General features: G+C 46.0%; 3 protein-coding genes across 5 annotated transcripts in view; 2 read left to right on the plus strand and 1 right to left on the minus strand.

Annotated features, from left to right (window-relative positions):
- Positions 1–1,316, minus strand: part of PTPN11 (protein tyrosine phosphatase non-receptor type 11) — a 54,810-nt gene extending 53,494 nt beyond the window's left edge. For both annotated transcript variants that reach the window (XM_054712869.1, XM_054712868.1), the window contains exon 1: positions 1,120–1,316. In XM_054712869.1, the coding sequence (XP_054568844.1) occupies positions 1,120–1,133 (14 nt within the window). In that variant the 5' untranslated portion in view covers positions 1,134–1,316. The remainder of the gene's footprint in view (positions 1–1,119) is intronic.
- Positions 1,317–8,066: 6,750 nt separating this feature from the next.
- Positions 8,067–11,812, plus strand: RPL6 (ribosomal protein L6). The gene is made up of 6 exons (XM_054712694.1): positions 8,067–8,355; positions 8,463–8,561; positions 9,351–9,494; positions 9,781–9,829; positions 11,108–11,292; positions 11,616–11,812. The coding sequence occupies exons 1-6, from the start codon at positions 8,092–8,094 to the stop codon at positions 11,766–11,768; spliced, it is 894 nt and encodes a 297-aa protein (XP_054568669.1). The 5' UTR covers positions 8,067–8,091; the 3' UTR covers positions 11,769–11,812.
- A 10,131-nt stretch (positions 11,813–21,943) lies between these two features.
- Positions 21,944–23,117, plus strand: part of HECTD4 (HECT domain E3 ubiquitin protein ligase 4) — a 157,809-nt gene continuing 156,635 nt past the window's right edge. For both annotated transcript variants that reach the window (XM_028147247.2, XM_028147249.2), the window contains exon 1: positions 21,944–22,352. In XM_028147247.2, the coding sequence (XP_028003048.2) occupies positions 22,176–22,352 (177 nt within the window). In that variant the 5' untranslated portion in view covers positions 21,944–22,175. The remainder of the gene's footprint in view (positions 22,353–23,117) is intronic.

Raw genomic sequence — 23,117 nt, forward strand, 5'->3', positions numbered from 1 at the left:
ACCGCTGAACCAGGAGGTCACAGGTTCGATTCCAGTCAGGGCACATGCCTGGGTTGCAGGCTCGATCCCCAGTAGGGTGTGTGCAGGAGGCAGCCGATCAATGATTCTCTCTCATCACGGATGTTTCTATCTTTCTCTCCCTCTCCATTGCTCTCTGAAATCAATAAAAATATATTTTAAAAAAGGGGGGGGGGGGGGGGTAATAGTACCCAGCTCGTAGGGTTATAGTGAAGATTAGATGTGTCTGGCTTTACAGTAACAGCTTAACAAATGTTAGCTATGAGTATTACCCTGAACTTTCAAAGGACCTCACTAATGCACAAATCCTCCTTGCGACTCTAAGGTTCAGATCCTGTCATTTATTGCCGTGTTACGTCGGAGCCTCGGTTTCCACATCCGCAGGACGGCGGGTGATTGATGCTGCCTGACTTTTAAGGTTGTGATGAAGGATTGAACAGCTAGAGATACAGCTCCCTTCCCTGCCATCTCTCAAAAGCGAAGGTCGCTGAGAAAGGAAATACTTCTAATAGCTGCAGCTACAGTCAGTTTTTCCACGTCTGGCACGTGAGGGGAGGGAGGGGGGGGATGCAAAGACGCCTCTAGAGGGGTCAGAGGTCCTGAGCGAAGCCCCCAAACGCGCGCGGGAGGCAAGTGACCGCCAGCAGCTCCGCCGTCGGGGGCCCGGCCCCGCGCAGCGCCCGCCGCTTCCCTCCGGCTCCCGGGCCCGGGAGCCTCCCGAGCGAGCGGGGTTATTTCGGAATCACCATGAGGCAATTCTCATGAGGCAATGGGTCAGGAATGCGGCGCCGGGCCGGGCCGCTGGCGTCCGCGGGTCCCCCGGCGGCTCTACCTGCCCCCGTCCAGACCGGCATCCCCAAGGCTGCGGGAGCCGGAACTCGGGGAGGCAGGAAATGAATGGGGACCGAGAGGTGGGGGCGCGGTGGGGCCGGGCCCGGCCCGAGGGGGCGAGGAGGTTGGAAGAAAGCATCTTCCCCGGCCCCCCGGCCCGACCCCGGACGAGCGACCGCAGCCCAACCCGGGGCGCCCCCTCCCGGGAGGGGCTGACGGAAGGCGGCGGGGGACGGGCCGAGGCCGCGCCGGGCCCCTGGGGCTCCTCACCTCCGCGATGTCATGTTCCTCCCGCCCTCCGGCTCCGCGACCGGCGCGCTCCTGGCTCAGGCGCCGCTGGGCCCGGTCACCATCGGGATGGCCCGAGGGAGGCCCGCTGGGGACCGGACGAGGGGAGGCAGAGCCAGCCGGCCGCACGCAGACCCCCCTCCAGGCCTGGGGATCCCGGAGACTGTGCAGCCGCCCCCCAGCCCGGCTCGCTCCGCCTCCTCCCCCGCCCGTCGCCGCGGGCGCCCTCCTGACGTCGCCGCGCCGCGCGCCGCCACTTCCTGCTTCCCGGCGGCCGGACCCGGGCCGTCCAGGCGGCGTGGTGGCTCCGTGGAGCCGCGCCTCTCCGTTCCCCCAGCACCCTCATGTTCTCCTTTATTATTTTTTTTAATATATTTTTGTTTATTTCAGAGAGAGCAAAGGAGAGATAGAAACATCCACGAGGAGAGAGTCATCCATGGGCTGCCTCCTACACGCCCCACTCCGGGGACCGAGCCTGCAACCCCGGGCACGTGCCCTGACCGGGAATCCAACCGCCACCTCCCGGTTCGGTTCGTGGGTGACGCTCCGCCGCTGAGCCTGGCCGCTGGGCTCACGGCCTCCCGCAGCCTTTGGCCGCGGGGCAGGGCTGGCCGCGCAGAGTGGGACGCACTCCCACGACCCGACCGCTTCCGGTCCCACCGCTCCGTTTCCACCCCTGAGCTGTCTGCCAAGTCCAACATTCATTCATTTCATCCCCCAAACCGCAGCTCCCACTCAAGGAGCTGGGTAACCTTGGGGAAGCTGCTTAAATTTCTCGGAGCCCCCGTTGTCTTCATGCCTTCCCGTCTGTAAAATGAAGCTGGTGATTGTCTTTTCCTCGTAGGATTAGTGTGAGGATTACATATGTAACATGTTTCTGGTAGATCCTCCCTTCCCCCAACTGATGGACGGAGTATGACGTAAACTCCACCTGCAGCCGGACATTCCTGAACATCTTATATGGACTGTACATCGACCCACCAATCAGCACCTGCCATGTACCCTAAAACCCCAATTCCTAAATCCCTAGGCCCCTAACCACGTACCTTACATGAAACCACCAATCAGCGTGGGCTGAGTGCCCTAAGCCCCGTCCCCTCCTTTCCTCCCCTCAAAAGGCGCTCTCAGCCAAAACCGGTTTGGCTCAGTGGATGGAGCGTCGGCCTGCGGACTGAAAGGTCCCGGGTTCGATTCCGGTCAAGGGCATGTACATTGGTTGCGGGCACACATCCCCGGTAGCGGGTGTGCAGGAGGCAGCTGGTCGATGTTTCTCTCTCATCGATGTTTCTAGCTTTCTATCCCTCTCCTTTCTCTCTGTAAAAAATCAATAAAATATATTTAAAAAAAAAAAAAAAAAGGCGCTCTCACCCCCGGCCACTCTGTTTCATCTTTCAGTTTCGAACTAGGCCTGGCCCATTTGGTAAGCGCTTTGTCCTTGTTCGATTTATTAAGTAATTAAACACCTGTTGAGTGTTTTCTATCTGCCAGGCGCCCGTTTTAGACTAGGGGGATACAACAGTGAAGTGAAAAGGCAAAAATCCCTGGGTTCTCCTGGGAGGAGCTACAGTAATCAAGAAAAATACTCTCAGCCTCCTTTCTGGTCTTTCCCTGAAAATAGCATTTGAGTAAAGCTCAGATGCAGAGGGAATAAGTCAGGGGACTAGCATTTCAAGCACAGGGGAGAGGCAAGTGCAAAGGCTCTAAGGCCCTGACGGACTCTTGTATTTTAAGGACAATAAAGAAGTGTCTGGCTTGCCCTAACCGGTTTGGCTCAGTGAATAGAGCGTCGGCCTGCGGACTCAAGGGTTCCAGGTTCGATTCCGGTCAAGGGCATGTACCTTGGTTGCAGGCACATCCCCAGTAAGAGGTGTGCAGGAGGCAGCTGATCGATGTTCCTCTCTCATCGATGTTTCTAACTCTCTATCTCTCTCCCTTCCTCTCTGTAAAAAAAATCAATAAAATATATTAAAAAAAAAAAAAGAAGTGTCTGGCTTGGGGGAGAGGGTGGTGGTGAAGGTTGAGTAGTAGCAGATGAGGTTAGAAAGATGGAGATGGATATGATAGAGGTCCCGTGGGCTATTATCAACAAGACAAGTAATAAGTGTTGGAGAGGTTGTGGAGAAAAAGGAACCCTCTTTCACAGTTGGTGGGAATATAAACTGATACAGCCGGAAGAGAGTATGGAGGTTCCTCAAAAAATTAAAAATAGAGTTACCACATGCCCCAGCAACCCCTCTTCGGGGTACCGACCCCAAAATTTGAAAACATTTATTTGCAAGGATATCTGCACACCTATGTTCCTTGCAGCATTATTCACAGTGGCCAAGACATGAAAACAACCCAAGTGGAGATGTAGTACATACACTGAGTGGCCAGATTATTATAATCTCTGAACGAATAATAATCTAGCCACTCAATATATATATATATTAGAGGCCCGGTGCATGCATTCATGCATAGGTGGGGTCCAGCCAGCCTGGCCAGGGGGAGAGGACATGGGCGGTTGGCCAGCTTGCCTGCTGGTCAAACTCCTGGTCTAGGGGACAATTTGCATAATAGCCTTTTATTATATAGGATATACACTGAGTGGCCAGGTTATTATGTGTTCAGAGATCATACTAATCTGGCCACTCAGTGTATATACAATGGAATACTACTCAGCCATAAGAAAAGATGAAATACTGCCACTTGCAATAACATGAATGTCATGCTAAGCAAAATAAGTCAGACAGAAAAAGTTAAGAACCATGTGATTTCACTCAAATGTGGGATATAAAACTCAGAGCAACAAACAAACAAAAACTCATAGACACAGATAACAGTATGGTGGTGACCAGAGTGAGGAGGGTAGCAAAGAGTAAAAGGGGTCAAATATATAGTGATGGAAGGTGATTTGACTTAGGGTGGTGGGCACACAATCCAATATACGGATCATGTGTCATAGAAATGGGCACTTCACACCTATGTAATCTTATTAATCAATGTCACCCCAAATAAATTTAATTAAAAAAAATAAACAGTGAACTGGAGACCCATTGAAAGATTTTAGCGGAAGAGGAATATAATCTCTATGTTTTTTAAGTATTACTCTGGGTATACTGTGAGGAATCAGATCAGGAGGGCAAGACCAGTAACGGAGAAACCAGTTCAGAATACTAGAGTATTCCTGGCTGGAAGAAGGTGGAGCTGTTACCTATGCCTATGACATATTAAAAGCCACAAAAGTAGTAAGTGAATTCAACCCACATTAGGTAGCTCCAAAATCCTTGCTTTTTTCCTCTCAATGCTCCCCTTCTCACTCCTTTATAAAGAACTGGTACACTGTGCTTCATCAGCATTGATGAAAAAGTAAGCTCCTTACAAAAATTGTCTTTCACCCTGGCCAGTGTGGCTCAGTTGGTTGGGCATCATCCTGGGCTCCAAAAGGTTGCCAGTTTGATTCCCAGTCAGGGCACATACCCAGGTTGCAGGCTTGATCCCCAGTAGGGGACATATAGGAGGCAACAGCGCTCACATCGATGTTTCTCTCTCTTCCTCTCCCTTTCTCTTACTCTAAAAACAAAAAACAAACAAAACAAAAAAACAATTAAAGAAATCTTTAGAAAAATTGTCTTTGACATGGCTGGGTAGCTCAGTTGGTTAGAGGACTGGCCCCATACACCAAAGTTGTGGGTTCGATCCCTGGTCAGGACACATACAAGAAGACGCAACCAATGAATACATAAATCAGTAAAACAGTAAATCCATGTTTCCCCATCTCTCCTTTCCACTGTCTCTCTCTCTCTAAAATCAAGTAGATACATTTTTTAAAATTTGTCTTTTAGCCGAAACCGGTTTGGCTCAGTGGATAGAGTATCAACCTGCGGACTGAAAGGTCCCAGGTTCGATTCTGGTCAAGGGCATGTACCTTGGTTGCGGGCACATCCCCAGTAGGGGGGTGTGCAGGAGGCAGCTGATTGATGTTTCTCTCTCATCGATGCTTCTAACTCTATCTCTCTCCCTTCCTCTCTGTAAGAAATCAATAAAAAATATATTTAAAAAAAATTTGTCTTTTATATATGCAAATTTAACCTAGGTAACTAGGTAATAGGGGTTCAACAAGAAGTTGCCCAATCTGTTCCTTTTTCACTCGCCCTAAATCCTGGCCACCTTGATGACTCAAACATCCTAATTGATATTAGGCCTGCAGGTTTGCCCTTTCTCATCCATTTTCCACATAATAACCAGAGCAATCTAAAACACAAATCTAGTCACTCCCTACCTTGAATGGATTGCTTTTAGGATGCAGTAAAAAATATTTTTTTATCAACCATCTTGTCTGGTTCCTGCTCACTGCACCAGCCATGCCTATCTCTACCACTCACCTCATTCTCTTTGACCCAGTCATGCGGAATAAGTCTCACTTCCCCTCCCAACTCTGGGCCTTTAAACAATCTGTTCCCACTCCCGAGAGGGTTCATTCCTGAACCCTCCTTCCCATGAACTCCAGTTTATGCCTCAGGTCTCAGACTAGAAGTCAAGTCCCCTGGGATAGGAAGCCTTCCATGATTCTCTCAGTCCAGGTTCTATGGTCGCCAACACACCTTTCCTAGCTTAGAACCGAACACCCTCCAATATAAACTCTAAGATGTAGTATCATATGGGGGTTAAGTCATTGATCTCCAAAGCTCAGCCTGGGAGCCCATAGGTAAGTCACTTGACTCTGTGTGTCAGTTTCCTTCTCTGTAAAATGGATTAATCAAAATACTACCTACCCCATAGGTTAGGTTGCAAAGAATAAAGAAGTTAATGTTTATGAAATACAGTAAGTTCTTACTTAATGTCCTAGGTAGGTTCTTGGAAACTGGGACTTTAAGCAAAATGATATCAAACAAAACCAATTTAACCATAGGCTAATTGATAGAAAAAGAGTTAAGTTCCTACAACACAACTGCCTACTAGTTTCCTGTATTTCTGTGGCACTAAGAGACATGAGTCAATGTCAGTGTATATGTGCCTTTGAATAAGTCATTTATTGTAATTGAGCCTTAGTTCTTTCATCTTCAATTCCTACCTCACAGGGATGTTTCATTAGGACTTAAAATGATTTAATGTCTGCTTTATAATTAATAAAGCACTGCACAAATTTAAGAGAATTTTATATGTGGCACAACCAGGTGCTTAATGTTTACTTTATAATTAACACAGTACATTGATTATATTTTGCCCAATTTAATGAATGTTAAACTTTGCAATACCACAACATAACACAAGAGGGAGGCCTTTCCGTTTTATTTCAACAAGTAGGTCATTTAACAAGTATTTTGGGGCTTTTACTACGTGAGTCTCTGAGGGTGTCAGAATTTTTGAGGGGTCAATAAAACAACTCTGCACTTCACTCATTCTTATACATTTTCTGGAATAGCAGTTTCTCGGAGTTGCTTTGCTCAGAATGTTAAAGCTGCTCACCTGCCTCTTGCATTTATTATTGTTCCAATAGCCACTTTCATCTGCCAAATATGCATTTTTAAAATTTATTTATTATTTTTTAACAGAGACAGAGGAAGGGGGGAGAGAGAGAGAGACCCATTTTTGTTGTTCCACTTATTTATGCATTCATTAGTTGTCTCTATGTGCCCTGACCAGGGATGTAACGGCAGAATTGGTATATCAGGACAACGCTCTAACCAACTGAGCCAGGGCCAAATTTATATTTATTCTTCCAAATCTTAAACAAAAACCACTGCAAAACATTCCCAAATTTCTCAGAAGAAAGAACTTATATCCATTTTCTGTTTTTCCATTGAACGTGTTTATTCATTTTAAATTCTAGCTTTCCTGAACCTCTGCCATTGCGCATAGTCTGATTAGGGGATATAAGCATTAAGCCAATTGTGGAGAAAATGTCCGCGGAAGGTTCCCAATTAACCTTTCCTAGAAAAGATTTCAATTTACTTGGGGATCACATTCTTCATCCACCTATTCCTTCTAATATTGATAATGTAGTGCTCTCTAATGTCCTCGGTAAGGAAAATGTCGGTTCCCAGAAGTACTGTGAGAATTTTATTGGTCTATAACATGAAACAGAGACAAAAGGTTCTTCGCTTTCGCTTCTTAGGAAAAAACAGCTCTCCAGTTTGAAGCTTTCAAAAGAAGAAAAACTACATTTCCCATGATGCCTCGGACCCGGAAGGAAGTGATACTCGACCCCATCCGTGATGCTTATAGACCGGAAGCCAGGACCTTAGTTCTCTTTCCCATCTTGCAAGGTAAGAATGGCGGCGCTCCTCCGCAAGATTCGATTTCAGGACCCCAATCCTTCGCCATCCGAACCAGGAGGGTATCAAGTCGACACCTGCAAGGGTCAGACATGTCTGGGGCCAACTGAGACGCCTCCCAGGCGGTTCATTTGTCTCGCTTGGGCTTGCAGTGGGACTCGAAGAGGGTGAGGTGGAATGCCGTAGAGGCTCCCGGTCTCCGGCTGCTCGCTACCCTCCAGGGCTGGGGAAATGGGGCCTTCCGGAGATCAGTAGCAGGCTAATGGGCCCGCAGGGACCAGGGCGATGGGCGCGCGCTCTATGGAATCCAGGGCCCGGCTGCCAAAAGACGCCGCCGAGCTTGTCTCAGCCACGTTGAGATTTAGGGATGAGGCCCAGTGCTACTTTCCCGTCTCCCCACGTTCGCGACCGGAAGTGTCTTTTTTTTTCCAACGTGGCCAGAGTTGGGGCTAATTCTGCAAGATGCCTTCAAATCTTGAAGTGTATAGTAGTTTGAAAGAACACCCAAATTAACCACTATGAGGTGGCTGCACATGTTTGGGGTTTGGAGGTATGCCTATGTCTTGGGAGGGATGAAAAGGATGTTATCGCTACTTGGAGAGGGAGGGCTTGTCTGGGAACCCCTTGTACTGTTAAGATATTGCCTTGTTATGGGATAATTGGTGAGTACCTTTAAAAAAATATTGCGTATTGGTAGATGGCGGGTGAAAAGAAAACTGAGAAGCCGGATACTAAAGAGAAGAAGCCTGATACTAAGGAGAAGAAGCCGGATACTAAGGAGAAGAAACCTGAAGCCAAGAAGAAGGCTGATGCCGGCGGCAAGGTTAAGGCGCCTAAGAAGGGGAAGCCCCACTGCAGCCGAAACCCCGTCCTCGTCAGAGGAATTGGCAGATATTCCCGGTCGGCTATGTATTCGCGAAAGGCCATGTACAAGAGGAAGTATTCGGCCCCTAAATCCAGGGTAAGGAAGGGGTGCGGGAAACCACTGACCATTAATTATATACATCGTGTCTTACCCTTAAATTTTTTGTCTGCCTCTGATGCTTTGTTGCATTTGTGTTCTAATAGATTGAAAAGAAAAAGAAGGAGAAAGTTCTTGCTACTGTCACAAAACCAGTTGGTGGCGACAAGAATGGTGGTACCCGAGTGGTTAAACTCCGCAAAATGGTAAGCTTAAGAGGACACTGTAGTTGGATGTCTAGTTGAGGCTTGAAAACTGTCACTGTCTTGTTGTGTACTCACGTTTTGGAATTTTATGTTTGCCAGAGACTGACTTATGGAGGAAAGTGGGTTCTGGGTTTGCAATGTGGCTGTTTGATATTAAGTAGAGTTACTTTTCTCTGCTTTTGTTTCTTAGCTTTTAATATAAAGAAAGGTTTGTTGTACGGGGTGTTTGTGAGAGTTAAATAATGGAGCCAAGGACACTCGCTGCCAAGATTATAGTTCATTGGTCCACAAGAGCAGTGCTTCTTTTGTTTTTGTTTAATATAGTTTTATTGATTTCAGAGAGGAAGGGAGAGAGAGAAACATGAATGATGAGAATCATTGATTGGCTGCCTCTTGCGCGTCTCACACTGGGGACTGAACGAACATATGTGGGCAAGGCGTGGGGTCTTATTTTTATAATTGAACTGGCAGTACTGGTCTGAACTGTCTAGTTTTGTACAGTTTGTTTTCCTTCGTGGAAAAAATGGGAGGAATCATGTTAATGGGACAGATAGGAACACACTTAATTTGAATGGAAAACAAGCCATGCCTCCTTTAGAACATATAACATTCTGGAGAAGGATAGTCAGGGACCTGAGAAAAGCTTGAGAAACACTGTTACACAGTGAATAATGAATGATAGGTTGTCATGTAATCTCTAAAGGGATGTAGCAGAGGTTTCATTGACTATCAGCTCTGCTTAAGCCGATTAGCGTATTTAAATAATTTGGACCTATGGGTTCTCTCCAGCCTAGATATTATCCTACTGAAGATGTGCCTCGAAAGCTGTTGAGCCATGGCAAGAAACCCTTCAGTCAGCATGTGAGGAGATTGCGGGCCAGCATCACTCCTGGGACCATTCTGATCATCCTCACTGGGCGCCACAGAGGCAAGGTGAGCCTGAGGTGCTTGATCATAGTGTGTGCCTTCTGGGTAGGACTCTTTCTTTAGCGCCCAGTAACTAGCATAAGGTGTTTAGCCCAACATGTACAATAATATATTACTACTTCCTGCTGTTGGTAATGTAACTTGTTATAGTTGAATCAGATACCCCTGTACCCAAAATGTTTATGTATTTGTGTAGACATTTCCTTTACCAAATTTAGAAACCTGTGGTTTGGTTAATTCAGAACTCAGTTTCTAATTGCAGAAATGTCTACCATTTCTGTTTGATTTACAGAGGGTGGTTTTCCTGAAACAGCTGAGCAGTGGCTTGCTACTTGTGACTGGTAAGAAAACCCTTGGATTTTATATTCTCTGAAACTTGTCTTTTTTTTTTTTTTTTTTAATTGATTTCAGAGAGGAAGGGAGAGGGAGAGAGAAATATCAATGATTAGAGTGAATCATTGATCGACTGCCTCCTGCATGCCCCCCTACTGGTTGGTATCAAGCCCGCAACCCGGGCATGTGCCCTGACCGGGAATCGAACCATGACCTCCTGGTTCATATAGGTCAATGCTCAACCACTGTGTCACACCAGCTGGGCTGAAACTTCTCTTTTTAAATGCTTACAGTATACACTTTGCTTCCACCTATGTGAAAGTTTTAATGCTATGAGATGCTGAGCCCCATTTCATTGCCTTATATCAGTGGTTGGCAAACTCATTAGTCAACAGAGCCAAATATCAACAGTACGATTGAAATTTCTTTTGAGAGCCGAAAACCAACTTCTGTGCATGGGCCACGAAGTTTCACTCGCACTGTACGTGCGCGTCCGCACGTGGTATTTTGTGGAAGAGCCACACTCACGGGGCCAAAGAGCCGCATGTGGCTCGCGAGCCGCAGTTTGCCGACCACTGCCTTAATATACATGAGTTCTAAGGAAGCAGATATTTCAGTGTTACATAACAACATTATCAAGTAACTGTCACCTAAAATGCAGAATGGTTGGCTACCAGCCCCAAGGAATGCATCCTACCCAAAATTCGTAATTGGTCTGCCATTTGGCAATAGAATGGAGTTACTAAATGGGCAAGGGAAAAATTGAGGCCACAGGGTTCAGGCTGAAACTGCAAGCCAAGGAGGTGGTGGAGGGACCTTATTTAACCTTGGGGCACAGCTGTGGCCTTGCAGCAGTTGACAGTGCAGAGGTGCAGGCGAACGTGGGGAGAGGGCTCAATGCTGACCTGCACCAAGTGCAGGGTGGACTCTGTGAATGTAGCCTGAGAGAGTGCAGCCATCCTCCACTTGTTTATCTTTAAGAAGCAGGCGCTGCTGGTCAGAGGCAATGCTCTCTGTCTTGGATTTAAACTTTGACCTTCTCAATGGTGGCACTGGGCTCAACCTTGAGGGTGATGGTCTTGCCAGTCAGGGTCTTCGCAAAGATCTGCTGCCTCGAAGAGAAAGAGTGAAAAAGTATTGATGCTGGCAGCAGAAAGAGCAGTCTGGAATTTCTTCAGATCCAGAGAAAATTTAGAAATTCAACTCCCCGATTTCACCTAATTCAAAGTCAGTTCTTAGAGCTTTGCTTCCCTGTTCCCTCATTCTACTGATTTCTCCCCCCTTAGGACCTCTGTCCCTCAATCGAGTTCCTCTTCGTAGAACACACCAGAAATTTGTCATCGCCACCTCCACCAAAATTGATATCAGTGGTGTGAAAATCCCCAAACATCTCACTGATGCTTACTTCAAGAAGAAGAAGCTGCGCAAGCCCAGACACCAGGAGGGTGAGATCTTCGACACAGAGAAAGAGGTGAGCTGCTGGTTCTGTCTTTGCCTCTTATAGCCGTGCCTCCCCAGTTCAGAAGTGAAAATAAACAAAAGGAAGAAAAATTAAAGTTGTAATTAATGAGGACTATCTGGGGAGTAATATTGTTCTAGATTCTGCAAAAAAAACAGTTCTTAATAGCAGGTGGGAGCTCAATGCACAATCCTGAGCCAAAACTTACCAGCCCTCCAAGGAAAGCAATATCAAAATTGCTTTCTAAATATTCTTGGGATTTGACTATTTGAAATGATTAATCCAGGAGTTGGTACTTATGCCCAACTCTTACATGCTTTTCTCTTTCTTTCTAGAAATACGAGATTACAGAACAGCGCAAGGTTGACCAGAAAGCTGTGGACTCTCAAATTCTGCCAAAAATCAAAGCTGTTCCTCAGCTCCAGGGCTACCTCCGCTCTCTGTTCGCTCTCACCAATGGGCTTTATCCTCACAAACTGGTGTTCTGAATTTCTTATAAGAACCCGATTAAATAACTGATATGTTTCCTGTGTCTTTTTTTTTTTTTTTAATTCTCGTATGCCTGGCTATGTGTTTGACTCAACCAAAGAGAATTGGAAGCACTTCCTTAGGGCCCAGCTTCTCAGCTTTTTCACCCAGCAGCTACCAATATAAAATAGCATTTCTCCAATCACTAAGCAAGTTAGTGCTAAAATGTACATGGATGAGAAATGTCTTTTAGGTCACAGACTTTCATCCCATTCAATGATTTACCATCCATTTCTCCCCCATCTAATTCTCAGCCTCACCCCTATAATCTATAATGATAAAAGCATAATATGCTAATTAGACCGGACGAAGCTGGGGCTGCAAGTGAAGCCCGGGTGCTGGCAGCCGGGGGAAGGAAGGCCTACTCTTGCACGATTTTTGTGCATTGGGCCTCTAGTTAATAATTTATTAACACAGCAAATGAATATTGTTATTTATCCTCCTTTTTAAAACCAATAGTATTTTGTATGACTAAAATACACATATTTTGATAATTCCATAAAAAGTGTCTTTAGAAAAAAAAAAAAGTGTCTTTAGTGCTACATAGTACAATAGTCCCCCACTTGTTCATGGGCAATGTGGTCCAAGACCTGGTGGATTCCTGAAACATGAATAGTGCTAAGTCCTGTGCATACTGTTATTTTCCTACATATACATACCTATGACAGTTGAATTGATAAATGGGAGACATCAATAATGGGACTACTAAGCTGTAATAAAAATTACGTGAATGTGGTCTTAAAATATATTCACCTACTTCATGCTGAGATGAAGTAGACATTGTGATAAAGTGTTAGGCTGTTGACTCAGGAGGATCGTCTCATTTGGTGACCCTGGATCACTAAGCCATGACACTCTACAGTTGGTCTTAGACTAGCTAGCATATGTAGCATGGATACACTGACAAAGAGACAATTCATATCCCAAGTGGGACTGTTGAAAGATTTTATCACATGACTCAGGATGGTGCACAACTTAAACAATGTAGTAAATGGCATTAAGTATGCATTTGGAGAGCCAAGTGGATAAGTGATTTTTTTTTTTTTTTGCCAAGTTAAAGGCTTTATACATTTGAATTTCTATCAAAATGCCAAGGCTGTACCAGTTTATACTCATGTGCAAGAATGCCTCTTGAACAATGGGTCATCAGATGGGTTTTTGGCAATAGAGGTAAAAAATGGCTCTGAAGGGTTTTGGTTTTAAAGTTGACTTCCTTTTCTTTTTTTTAAAAAATATATATTTTATTGATTTTTTACAGAGAGGAATTGAGAAGGATAGAGAGTTAGAAACATCGATCAGAGAGAAACCAATCAGCTGCCTTCTGCACACCTCCCACAGGGGATGTGCCCACAACCAAGGTACATGCCCTTGACCGGAATCGAACCTGGGACCCCTCAGTCTGCAGACCGACGCTCTATCCACTGAGCCAAACCGGTTTTGGCAAAGTTGACTTTCTTGATACATACTTATATTTGGTGAAATTCCTGATTTTTGTGTGCAGCTTTGTGACATCTATAGTTTGTAAGCACCACTATCACTAAAAATCCTGCATGCTCTTTTTTAAATAAAATTTTTCACCCACTCCTCTGATGCCATCAGCTTGTTCTCTATTGGTCCTTTTCTGGTTTAATTTGTTCGGGTTTGTTTCTTACATTCCACATATAAATGAAATCTTACAGTATTTGAATGCTCTTTTAAAGTCAGCTCGCACTATAGGAAACCAATAGTAGAATTTCTGTTCCTGTAGTTTTGCCTTTTCCAGAGCATCAGCATGCTAACATTTTTGAGATTTGTTCATGGTTCAGTAGGTCTTATTGCCAATCAGTATTCCATTGTATCAAAGTATTACTATTCTAAATTTCACCCAATGAAAGGCATTGGGTGAAAGATGAAACAGAGGGCCGGAGACCATGGGATACCAGGATACAGGCTTTATTAGAGATCACGCTGCCGGCCGCCTTCCAGAGGGAAAAGAGAAGGCGTGCCGGGGTGTAAGCGCCTTTTGAGGAGAGGGAAGGAGGGGACGGGGCTTAGGGCACTCGGCACACGCTGATTGGTGGTTTCATACAAGGCACATGATTAGGCACCTAGGGACTTAGGAATCAGGGGCTTAGGGTATTTGGCAGGTGCTGATTGGTGGTTCAATGTACAGTCCAAATAAGGTGTTCAGGAATGTCCGGCTGCAGGTGGAGTTTACGTCATACGCTGTCCTTCAGTTGGGGGAAGGGGGCCCTATCATTGGGTTTGTCTACAATTATTGGAGATTATGAATAAGGCCACTAAACAAGTGCATATAGGTTTTTGTGTGGACATGTTTTCATTTCTCTTGGGTGATAATGAACGACCGTCACAACACTGTACATTACTTCCCCATGTTTGTCTTTAATATTCTAACCCAGGCATCCTCAGACTACGGCCCGCGGGCCACATGCGGGTATTTTTGCCATTTTGTTTTTTTTTTACTTCAAAATAAGATATGTGCAGTGTGCATAGGAATTTGTTCATAGTTTTTTTTAAACTATAGTCCGGCCCTCCAACCGTCTCGGGGACAGTGAACTGGCCCCCTGTTTAATCTAACCATTCCAATAGGTGTACAATGATAGTCTCTGCTGCATTTTTTTTAAATCCTTACCTGAGGTTTTTTTTTGTTTTTTTTCTAATTGATTTGAGAAGGAGAGAGAGAAACATCTATTGGTTGTCTCCTGTATATGCCCCAACTGGGGTTCAAACCAACAACCTAGATATGTGCCCTGACCGAAATTGAACCAGCGACCTCCTGGTATTTGGAATGACATTCAACGAACTGAACCACACAGGCCTTAGGTAAATTTCTAGAAGTTAAATGGTGGATCAGAAGGCATGGTCCTTCTATGACCTTTGCATATGTGTAGCCAAAGTGATTTACCAAAAGGGCCAATTTAAAGTGCCACCAGAATAGATGTGTTTGTCCCTGGGTTCAGACACAAAGGAACTGAGACCCCAACCTAGGCAGTCCAGGATTCGAGCACCCCGTCCATTGCATTTCATATAAATGCTTTCCTTTTGTTGACCAAATCCCCCCTCCCACCCTCATGTTTTTATAGCTAACTCATGCACATCAGTTACCGGCATTCAATGCGACATCGTCCGGGAACCTTCCCACTTTTCAGACCGGGTCCCTGGACTTCCCATCCTCTTTGGAATCACTTGCTTCACGTGACTTCCTATCCTAAGCTTCGTGAGGCAGGGAAGCTAAGTGTCAGACCTAACACTTAGCTTGTACAAAGTAGGCACAGTAAATGTCGAATGAATGAAAACAGTGTTTGCTTTTCCTCTGGCGCAAACCCGATGATCCTCTCTTTTGCCCACTCTTCTTTTGTGGGGCTTCTGACCCTTAATCTGTTTTGCAGCCAGGAAGTGTTTGCAAATTAGCAAATTCCAATCGGAAATTCTGGTGCACCAAGGCCCTTTATGCTCACAAGGGGGTGCCAGAGAACAGGCGTCTTTCTGAGCTCTGGTGCTGATTTTCCTGTAGAGCTGCTCTTCATTTGTAAGGATTTCAGAGAGAAAGGGAGAAGGGGAGAGAGTTCAGCTGCCTCCTGCAGACCCAGCACGGGGTTGAGCCCAAAACCTGGGTATGTGCCCTGACTGGGTATTGAACCTGGGAGCCACGCCAGCGGGGGGGGGGGGGGGGGGGGGGGGGGGGGGGGGAGCTGTTTAAGCTGCTTTGTCATTTAGGCTTTTCATCAATGTGGATGCTTGTCCCTTAGTTATGATCATTCAAAAGCTCTAAGGAGACATTCTCCCTCTTCATTTTCAAATATCTTTCCTCAGATTTCTTTTCCCTGTTGCCTCATAGACCTGCCCAAGAGCTAAAAGAATATTCCTTACAAACAAACAAACAAAAAACGACCGACCAGATCACTTGGATAAAAGATTTTGAGTAGGTGTGTGTGTGTTTCCTCTTTGTGACAGTGATTAGTGAGATGGAACTAATCCATCTCCCCCACAGATTCTGTCAGTGTGTGTGCCTACTTAGCAAAGCTGTGTGTGTGTTCCTTGTGTTTTGAAAGACCTTAAAAATTAACATGGCTGCTTTGTCTAAAGCTATTTCAAGCTCTATTAGGCTTATCAAGGACTACTTATCTTTATGCCACACTTGAATTTTTCTGAGCCCGGTAAGGATTACAGACTCGTTTTAGACAGTCAGCTGGTGCAGAAAAGCCAGCAGAAGGGAGAGAGAGGTTGCAAAATCCCAGAGGGTCTGGCTGGGGTAGCAAGGAGATAATCTGAATCAACAAGCTTGCTCTCTCTTGGGGAGGTGCCTCCCAGGGGAAACTGAGTCCCAACTCCTAAGAGCTTTCTCTTGCTTCCTCTTTGCTTCCAACTTAAGGTTGCTCAGCCAACACCTTCTCTTGCTCCTTTTCCCATTCTAACACCCCTCAACACACACTTCTCAAATGGAAGCATGAAGTAATCATAAACCTTTCCTTTCTATGAATCTGTGAATGGATGTTTTCTGTGGGCACAGTGTGTGGTTGTGTGTGTGTGTGTGTGTGTGTGTGTGTGTGTGTTTCTCTTGACTAAATTTAGATTCTTTTCCTCCAGGCTCCCAGCATCCAGTTCTTTTGACCAGGGACTTTCTTTGTCCTACTGATCTGGTCTAGAAATTCCCAGTAAATGGTCTTTTTTCCAGAGGGGGTTCTATAAATATTAATTCATCAGCAGCCTCATCATGGTACAGTGGCAGCCATGTGGCCCTATGACTAATAACTGTTGCTAAAATATTAAATAACTACTCATTATGCAATCTAAAGACTTTCAGTCCTGGATATGTGCTATTTTCATTCATTGTGGTGAAAGACAATAGTTCCTTTGGGCACCTTGACTCCTGATCTTGAAATCTAAACAAAAGCAGGAGCATTTTTCTCTGAGCTGCACACCATGATTATTTACATCCCCAAACCTGAGCATTTAAAAATGGTGATGGTTGCCATTTGGTTTGGAACTTGTGAGCAAAAGGAATGAAGGGGTATCTTTACAGCCCAAATAAGGAAGCTGGGATTGTAGAATGAGAGACCTGGGATCATCTCTGAGGTTGAATGTTTACTGGCTTTGAGACTTTGAACAAAGTATCTAACTGGGCCATGGTGTCCCAGCTGATAGTGGGGAGAATAATACTACTTCTCTCAGAGGGCTGTTACCAGGATTTGATGAAATGGCCATTCTTTCACATTTGCCTGTTTTGTTATTATTTTCATGGCAATATTTGTTCTGAACTGCTGAACTTATTGTCACTTTGACCATTAAAAATGTATCTTTATTGATGAAAGTATTACAGATGTCCCCTTTTTCTCCCATTGACCTCTTCCACCCCACTCCTTCCTCCTCCCCAGTACCACTTTTTTTTTTTTTTTTTTTTTAGAGAGAGAGAGAAACATTGATATGATGGGGAAACATACCAATTGGTTGCCTCCCGCATGCACCTGGATGACTGAGGATCAAATCCGAAACCTGGGTATGTGTCCTGACCAGAAATCATAACCGCCACTTTTTGGTGTACAGGAGGACGCTCCAATCACCTGAGCCACCCAGCCAGGGCAGCTTCTTTCAGAGAAGACTTTAGTGCCTTGCTCAACATGGTAACCCCACACCAACAACAATGTCTGTCAGTAATCAAATATCTGTTGAGTGAATAGGAGAATAGCCATCTCCCTATGGAAGAGTTTCTGCATATGTTAGATTAGCTGTCCAGGTTTTTGAGAGCAGGGAGTCAATTTTTCATATATTATTTCAGATATTCAGATACATTGTATTTCCATTCTATATACCTTCCAGGATTTGACACCTACTAGTGACTTAACAAATGCTTGAGGAATAAAATAATGAAATTAGCAATAATTGGATATGAGATTGTTGCAACAGTACAATGTATATGAATTACTTGTTTGGGAGGAGGCAGTGCAGGATGGAGCTAGCTAGGGGTTCAAGTCTCCATCCTGCCAATTCCTAAGCAGGTGCAAGTTACCTCCTAGTAATTCTGAGCCTCAGTTCCTTGTAAAATGGGGCCATTAATGAATACTCTGAAGGGTGTTATGATGGATAAATAAATTGATGTACCCTCACTCAGGTGCTCAATAGCTTTTATTTTTTAATTTTTTGCTTTTTTCAAAAGTAATGCATGCTCTAGGAAGAAAACTTGGGAAACATTCCAAAGTAAAAACCACAAATTCCCCAGTCACCTGGAAATGCACTCCTGAGATTCACCCAAATGTTATCAGGCATGATACCTTCCCAGACTTTTATTCTACACCTATAGTCACACATGCATGTAATTTGAAAAATGCAATCAAACTATAAACATAATTAAACCTCAAAATTTCCTTTTTACTTTGGCCTGATTTTTTCCATTTAGCAATATATCATGACATTTATTTGTCAATATTCTTTTTTTTTAAATATATTTTATTGACTTTTTACAGAGAGGAAGGGAGAGGGATAGAGAGTTAGAAACATCGATAGGAGAGAAACATCGATCAGCTGCCTCCTGCACACCCCCCTACTGGGGATGTGCCCGCAACCAAGGTACATGCCCTTGACCAGAATTGAACCTGGGATCCCTCAGTCCACAGGCCGACGCTCTATCCACTGAGCCAAACCGGTTAGGGCAATTGGTCAATATTCTTCATAAACATTATTCTGGATGGCTTCATAATATACTCTCTTATGAATATACCATTATTATAGTTAACCAATACCATATTGTTGGACATTTAGACTGATTATAATTCCCCTCCGATAAACAATACTAAGCTGTACCTTCTGTATTCATATCCATAACTATGGGTTGAATTATTTCTTTTGGACAACTTCCTCAAAGTTGAATTGATGAATCAAAGGGTATGCATCTTAACGTTCTTCAAGTTTATTTATTTACTAGTGACCCAGTGCACGGATTCGTGCACATTGAAAGGAAATTAATTAATTAGAAGAAATATTTTAATATTGCTATTTGCCCTTTCTCTATAATAGAAGTGTCAATCAAATTCCTGATCGACAATGATAGAGCAAAACATATGTGTGCGATTGGCGCCAGCGAGAGCTTTATATGTATCATGCATGTGGGAATCAACTTAGCCTTTTATAGATATATAGAATAAACTTGCCTAATTAGACCTGCTTTCTGATTTAGCTAAACTTTTTCCAGCCCAGTGAAGCACCCCAACTTCTCTCTCAGGTAATTGTCAGCAACACAGCAGTAAATATTAACACCAAAACAGATTATTATTGTAGATCACACAAGGAGAACAAAGGGTAAGATATTTAACTGTAGCAGTCTTTGACTACATTCTGCGCAGTGAGAAAACCTGAAGTCATTTTTAAGTTCTACCATTTCTTCTTTTCAGTTGGGTCAAATTTCTAAACTTTCTAAATCTCCATTTTCCAGCTAATGAAAAGAAAATAGGAGTCTACCAAGTCTATCTACCTACTCCAGGACTTCTGTGAGGATCAAATGAGATGAGGCACATAAAAATGCTTCACAAACATTTGGTTAAAGCATAAAATATTTGTACCTAGCTATAAAGCAAGTCGTGTTCCTGGGCTAAAGAAACTGCAAGGAGGCTAGTTGTTAGGGAGAGGAAGCTGGGTGTTGCTATGTGACATCATGACCTGGTGCCCACAGCCACCATTTCTGGGCTGGGCTGGGCTGTGGGCTGCATTTTGCACCATGGGGTCTTGGCAGCATTGGCTGCGATTTGGTGGGGTGTTGCTCCTGGGTGGTGGCGGGGCCTGTGTCCCACTTGGGGGAAGCCGAGTGTTGGTTTGTTGGGACCAGGACAGTGGTGCCAGTCAGTGCGCATCATAGTGGCTCCTGTGTTGAGCGTCTGCCCCCTGGTGGTCAGTGCGAATCATAGCTACTGGACAGTCAGACGGACACTTATCATGTTAGCCTTTTATATATAAAGATTCTTTATTAAAAGTATTTTTTAGAGCTGTTTTAGGTTCACATTGAGAGGAAGGTACTGATATTTCCCGTGTACCTGCTGCCCCCACACATGCATAGTCTTCCTTATTATTACCATATGGCACCAGATGGTACATTTGTTACAATCAATGAACCTACATTGACACATCATCACCCAAAGTCCATTGTTTCCATTAGGTTTCACTCTTGCTGTTGTATATTCTATGGGTTTGGACAAATGTAAAATGACATGCCATCATGATATCTACAGTATATTTTCTCTTTTTATATATATATATTTTATTGATTTTTTACAGAGAGGAAGAGAGAGGGATAGAGAGTTAGAAACATCGATGAGAGAGAAACATCGATCAGCTGCCTCTTGCACACCCCCTACTGGGGATGTGCCCGCAACCAAGGTACATGCCCTTGACCGGAATCGAACCTGAGACCCTTGAGTCCGCTGGCCGACGCTCTATCCACTGAGCCAAACCGGTTTCGGCTACAGTATATTTTCACTGCCCTAAAAATCCGCTGTATTCTATTTATTTATGACTCCCTCCCCCTAACCTCTGGCAACCAGAGATCCTTTTATTGTCTCCATAGTTTTGCCTTTTCCAGAAGGTCGTGTAGTTGGAATCATGTGATACGTAGCCTTTTCAGATGGGCTTCTTTCATCTAGTAATATGGATTTCAGGTCCCTCAGCGTCTCTCAGGGCTGGATAGCCATTTAGTTTTAGCACCAAGTAATATTCCATTGTCTGGATGCACTAGAGTTTATTTATCCATTCACCTACTGAAGGCCATCTTGGTTACTTCCAAGTTTTGGCAATTATGCATATAACTGCTATAGATATCCATGTGCAGGCTTTTTGTGGACACACATTTTCAAGTCCTTTGATACAAAGGAGCACTTTATTTTTTGTAAGCATCAAAACAATACAAAGATAACATTCTCATCTCAACGTAATGGTCTAGAATCCAGACCATTCCTACTCTGCTTGGCAACTCACATTAACAATTTGGTATGTATTCTCCCATACATTTTTCTGGACACATATAGTTTTTTTCATGTTTGTATAAAGATTGGATGGTGTGCGTATTTTTAAGGTTTATGTCAATCAGTGTTGAATGTTGATGAAATATAACAAATTATTTGAACTTTCATTCAAGGAGGATTTATTTATTTATTAAAATATATTTTATTGATTTTTTTTTACAGAGAGGAAGGGAGAACGGATAGAAAGTTAGAAACATCGATGAGAGAGAAACATCGATCAGCTGCCTCCTGCACACCCCCTACTGGGGATGTGCCCACAACCAAGGTACATGCCCTTGACCAGAATCGAACCTGGGACCCTTGAGTCTGCAGGCAGATGCTCTATCCACTGAGCCAAACCGGTTAGGGCTCAAGGAGGATTTATTATTGCCAGACAGTGGGCACCAAGCATTGTGACTGGTGTTTTATTTTCATTGAGTGTTTTTTTCCCCCAGTATAGTTTTATTGATTTCAGAGAGGAAGAGAGAGTTAGAAACATCAATGATGAGAGAGAATCACCAATCGGCTGCCTCCTGCACGCCTCCCAACTAGGGATCCAGACTGCAACCTGGGCACGTGCCCCTGGACTGGAATCCAACCCAGGACCCTTCAGTCCACAGGCCAACGCTGTACCCCCTGAGCCAAACCCCTAGGGCTTTCATTGAGTTTTGAGTGCTAGACTTTTTAGAAAATATGAAGCACCTACTGTGCGGTTCTACCAAGGGCTTATGAACAAGTTTGCAGCGCCTACTCTGCGCCATGATTTTTGCATATATCACACCTAAAGCAGGGAGTGAACTTAAATGTTCTGTGGGAGCTCTAGTCTGAGCGAGGGGTGCACACCTGAGTTGGGAGAGAAGGCGGAAGCCTCTTCCCCAGGTGGACTGCAGACCCAGGGCGCCCCCAAATGGCTAGGGCAAGAAGGGGAGGGGAGGTCAGTCTGAGAGCAAGAGGGATTGAAAGGCGACGTGAAGTGCCCCAGACCCCGGCTCCCGGGGCTGCGGGGCGGTGGGCGGGGCCAGCGGTGGGCCGGGCCCGTATTGTCCGCCCCGCGGGGCATGCCGGGAGCCCCGCCCCCAACATGGCGTCTCACTGACAGTTGGCTGCCGAGCGCCAGAGGCGGATCCTGCTTCTCAGGGCGGCGGCGGCGGCGGCGGCGGCAGCGGCAGCGGCAGCGGCGGCGGGACCGGGGTCTCCGGAGCCGGGGGCTGGGAGGATGGCGGCTCGGACCGCCTAGGGCGGAGCTGCACGGGCGAGACGGCGAGCGGGGCGTTGCAGGCGGGCGCGCCTGCTGCTGCCATGGACTGGTGAGCGCGGCGACTCCTGCTCGCGTCTCCCCGGGCCGGGCGGCTGCTCCTCTCCGTCAGCACCTCAGCCGGGGCCATGGGCTCGTCGGCGGCCGCGGCAGCTGCTGCGGCGGCCGCCGCGGACTCGGCGCAGTGGCTCTCGGTGAAGGAAGAGACCATCTTTCTGCACGACGGGCTCATCCGCGTCACCGACCTGGCCGAGCTGCCCAGCGAGATCCTCGGGGCCCCGGAGGCCGCCGACACCGACTTGGAGGTGAGCCCGGCTGCCCCCTCCTCTCCGCCGTCCGAAGAGCCCATCCGCCCGCACCCCCGGGGTCGGCTCTCACCTCAGCCCCGAGCCCCCCGGGGGCTGCCCGGGCAGGTGTGTGGGGGCGCGCGGCGGGCAGGTGGGAGAGCGCGGCCGCAGGGCTGCGGACCGTCCGCCTGCCTCCATCGCTCCCCGGATCCCAGGCCCGCCGGGGATGGCATTTGTGTATTCATTTTGACACCGGCATTTTATTAGACTATCACCCGGCACGGCCCTCACGCCCTGGAGGAGCCACTGCCGCCTCCCCAGCCTCCTCTCCCCTCCCCCACGGACCCCAGGACTCACTTCACGGGCACACCCAGGCTGCTTAGCTTTGGGGGCATTTTCATTTTAACGCCCTGCATCACCCCTCTTTCCTTACCCAGTTCTGTGTTGATTTTTATTTTTATTTTATTTTTTTTTTTACCACGGTGGAGGTTAGTGGCGGCTGCCGGTCCGCGATGGGCAATCCAGCAACTGTGTGTCATGCCTCGGATTGACACGGGGCCTTTGTCAGGGAAGCGGGCGGTGTGGACCGCGAGGGGATGCTACTGCGGCCCTCCGTGCGCTCTCCGCCCAGGGTCACGGGCGCTTTAGGCCGCAAGGCCTTTTTGTGAGCGCGGGGGTCGCCGCAAAGCCCAGGCGTAGGAGCCGTGGCAAGTGCAAAAGCAAATCTCAGCAATTGTGCCCCTGCTTTGGGGGCAGAAGGAAACCAAATATGCTTGGGTGATG

This window comes from Eptesicus fuscus, chromosome 23 (assembly GCF_027574615.1).
Source record: "Eptesicus fuscus isolate TK198812 chromosome 23, DD_ASM_mEF_20220401, whole genome shotgun sequence".
Classification (NCBI taxonomy): domain Eukaryota; kingdom Metazoa; phylum Chordata; class Mammalia; order Chiroptera; family Vespertilionidae; genus Eptesicus; species Eptesicus fuscus.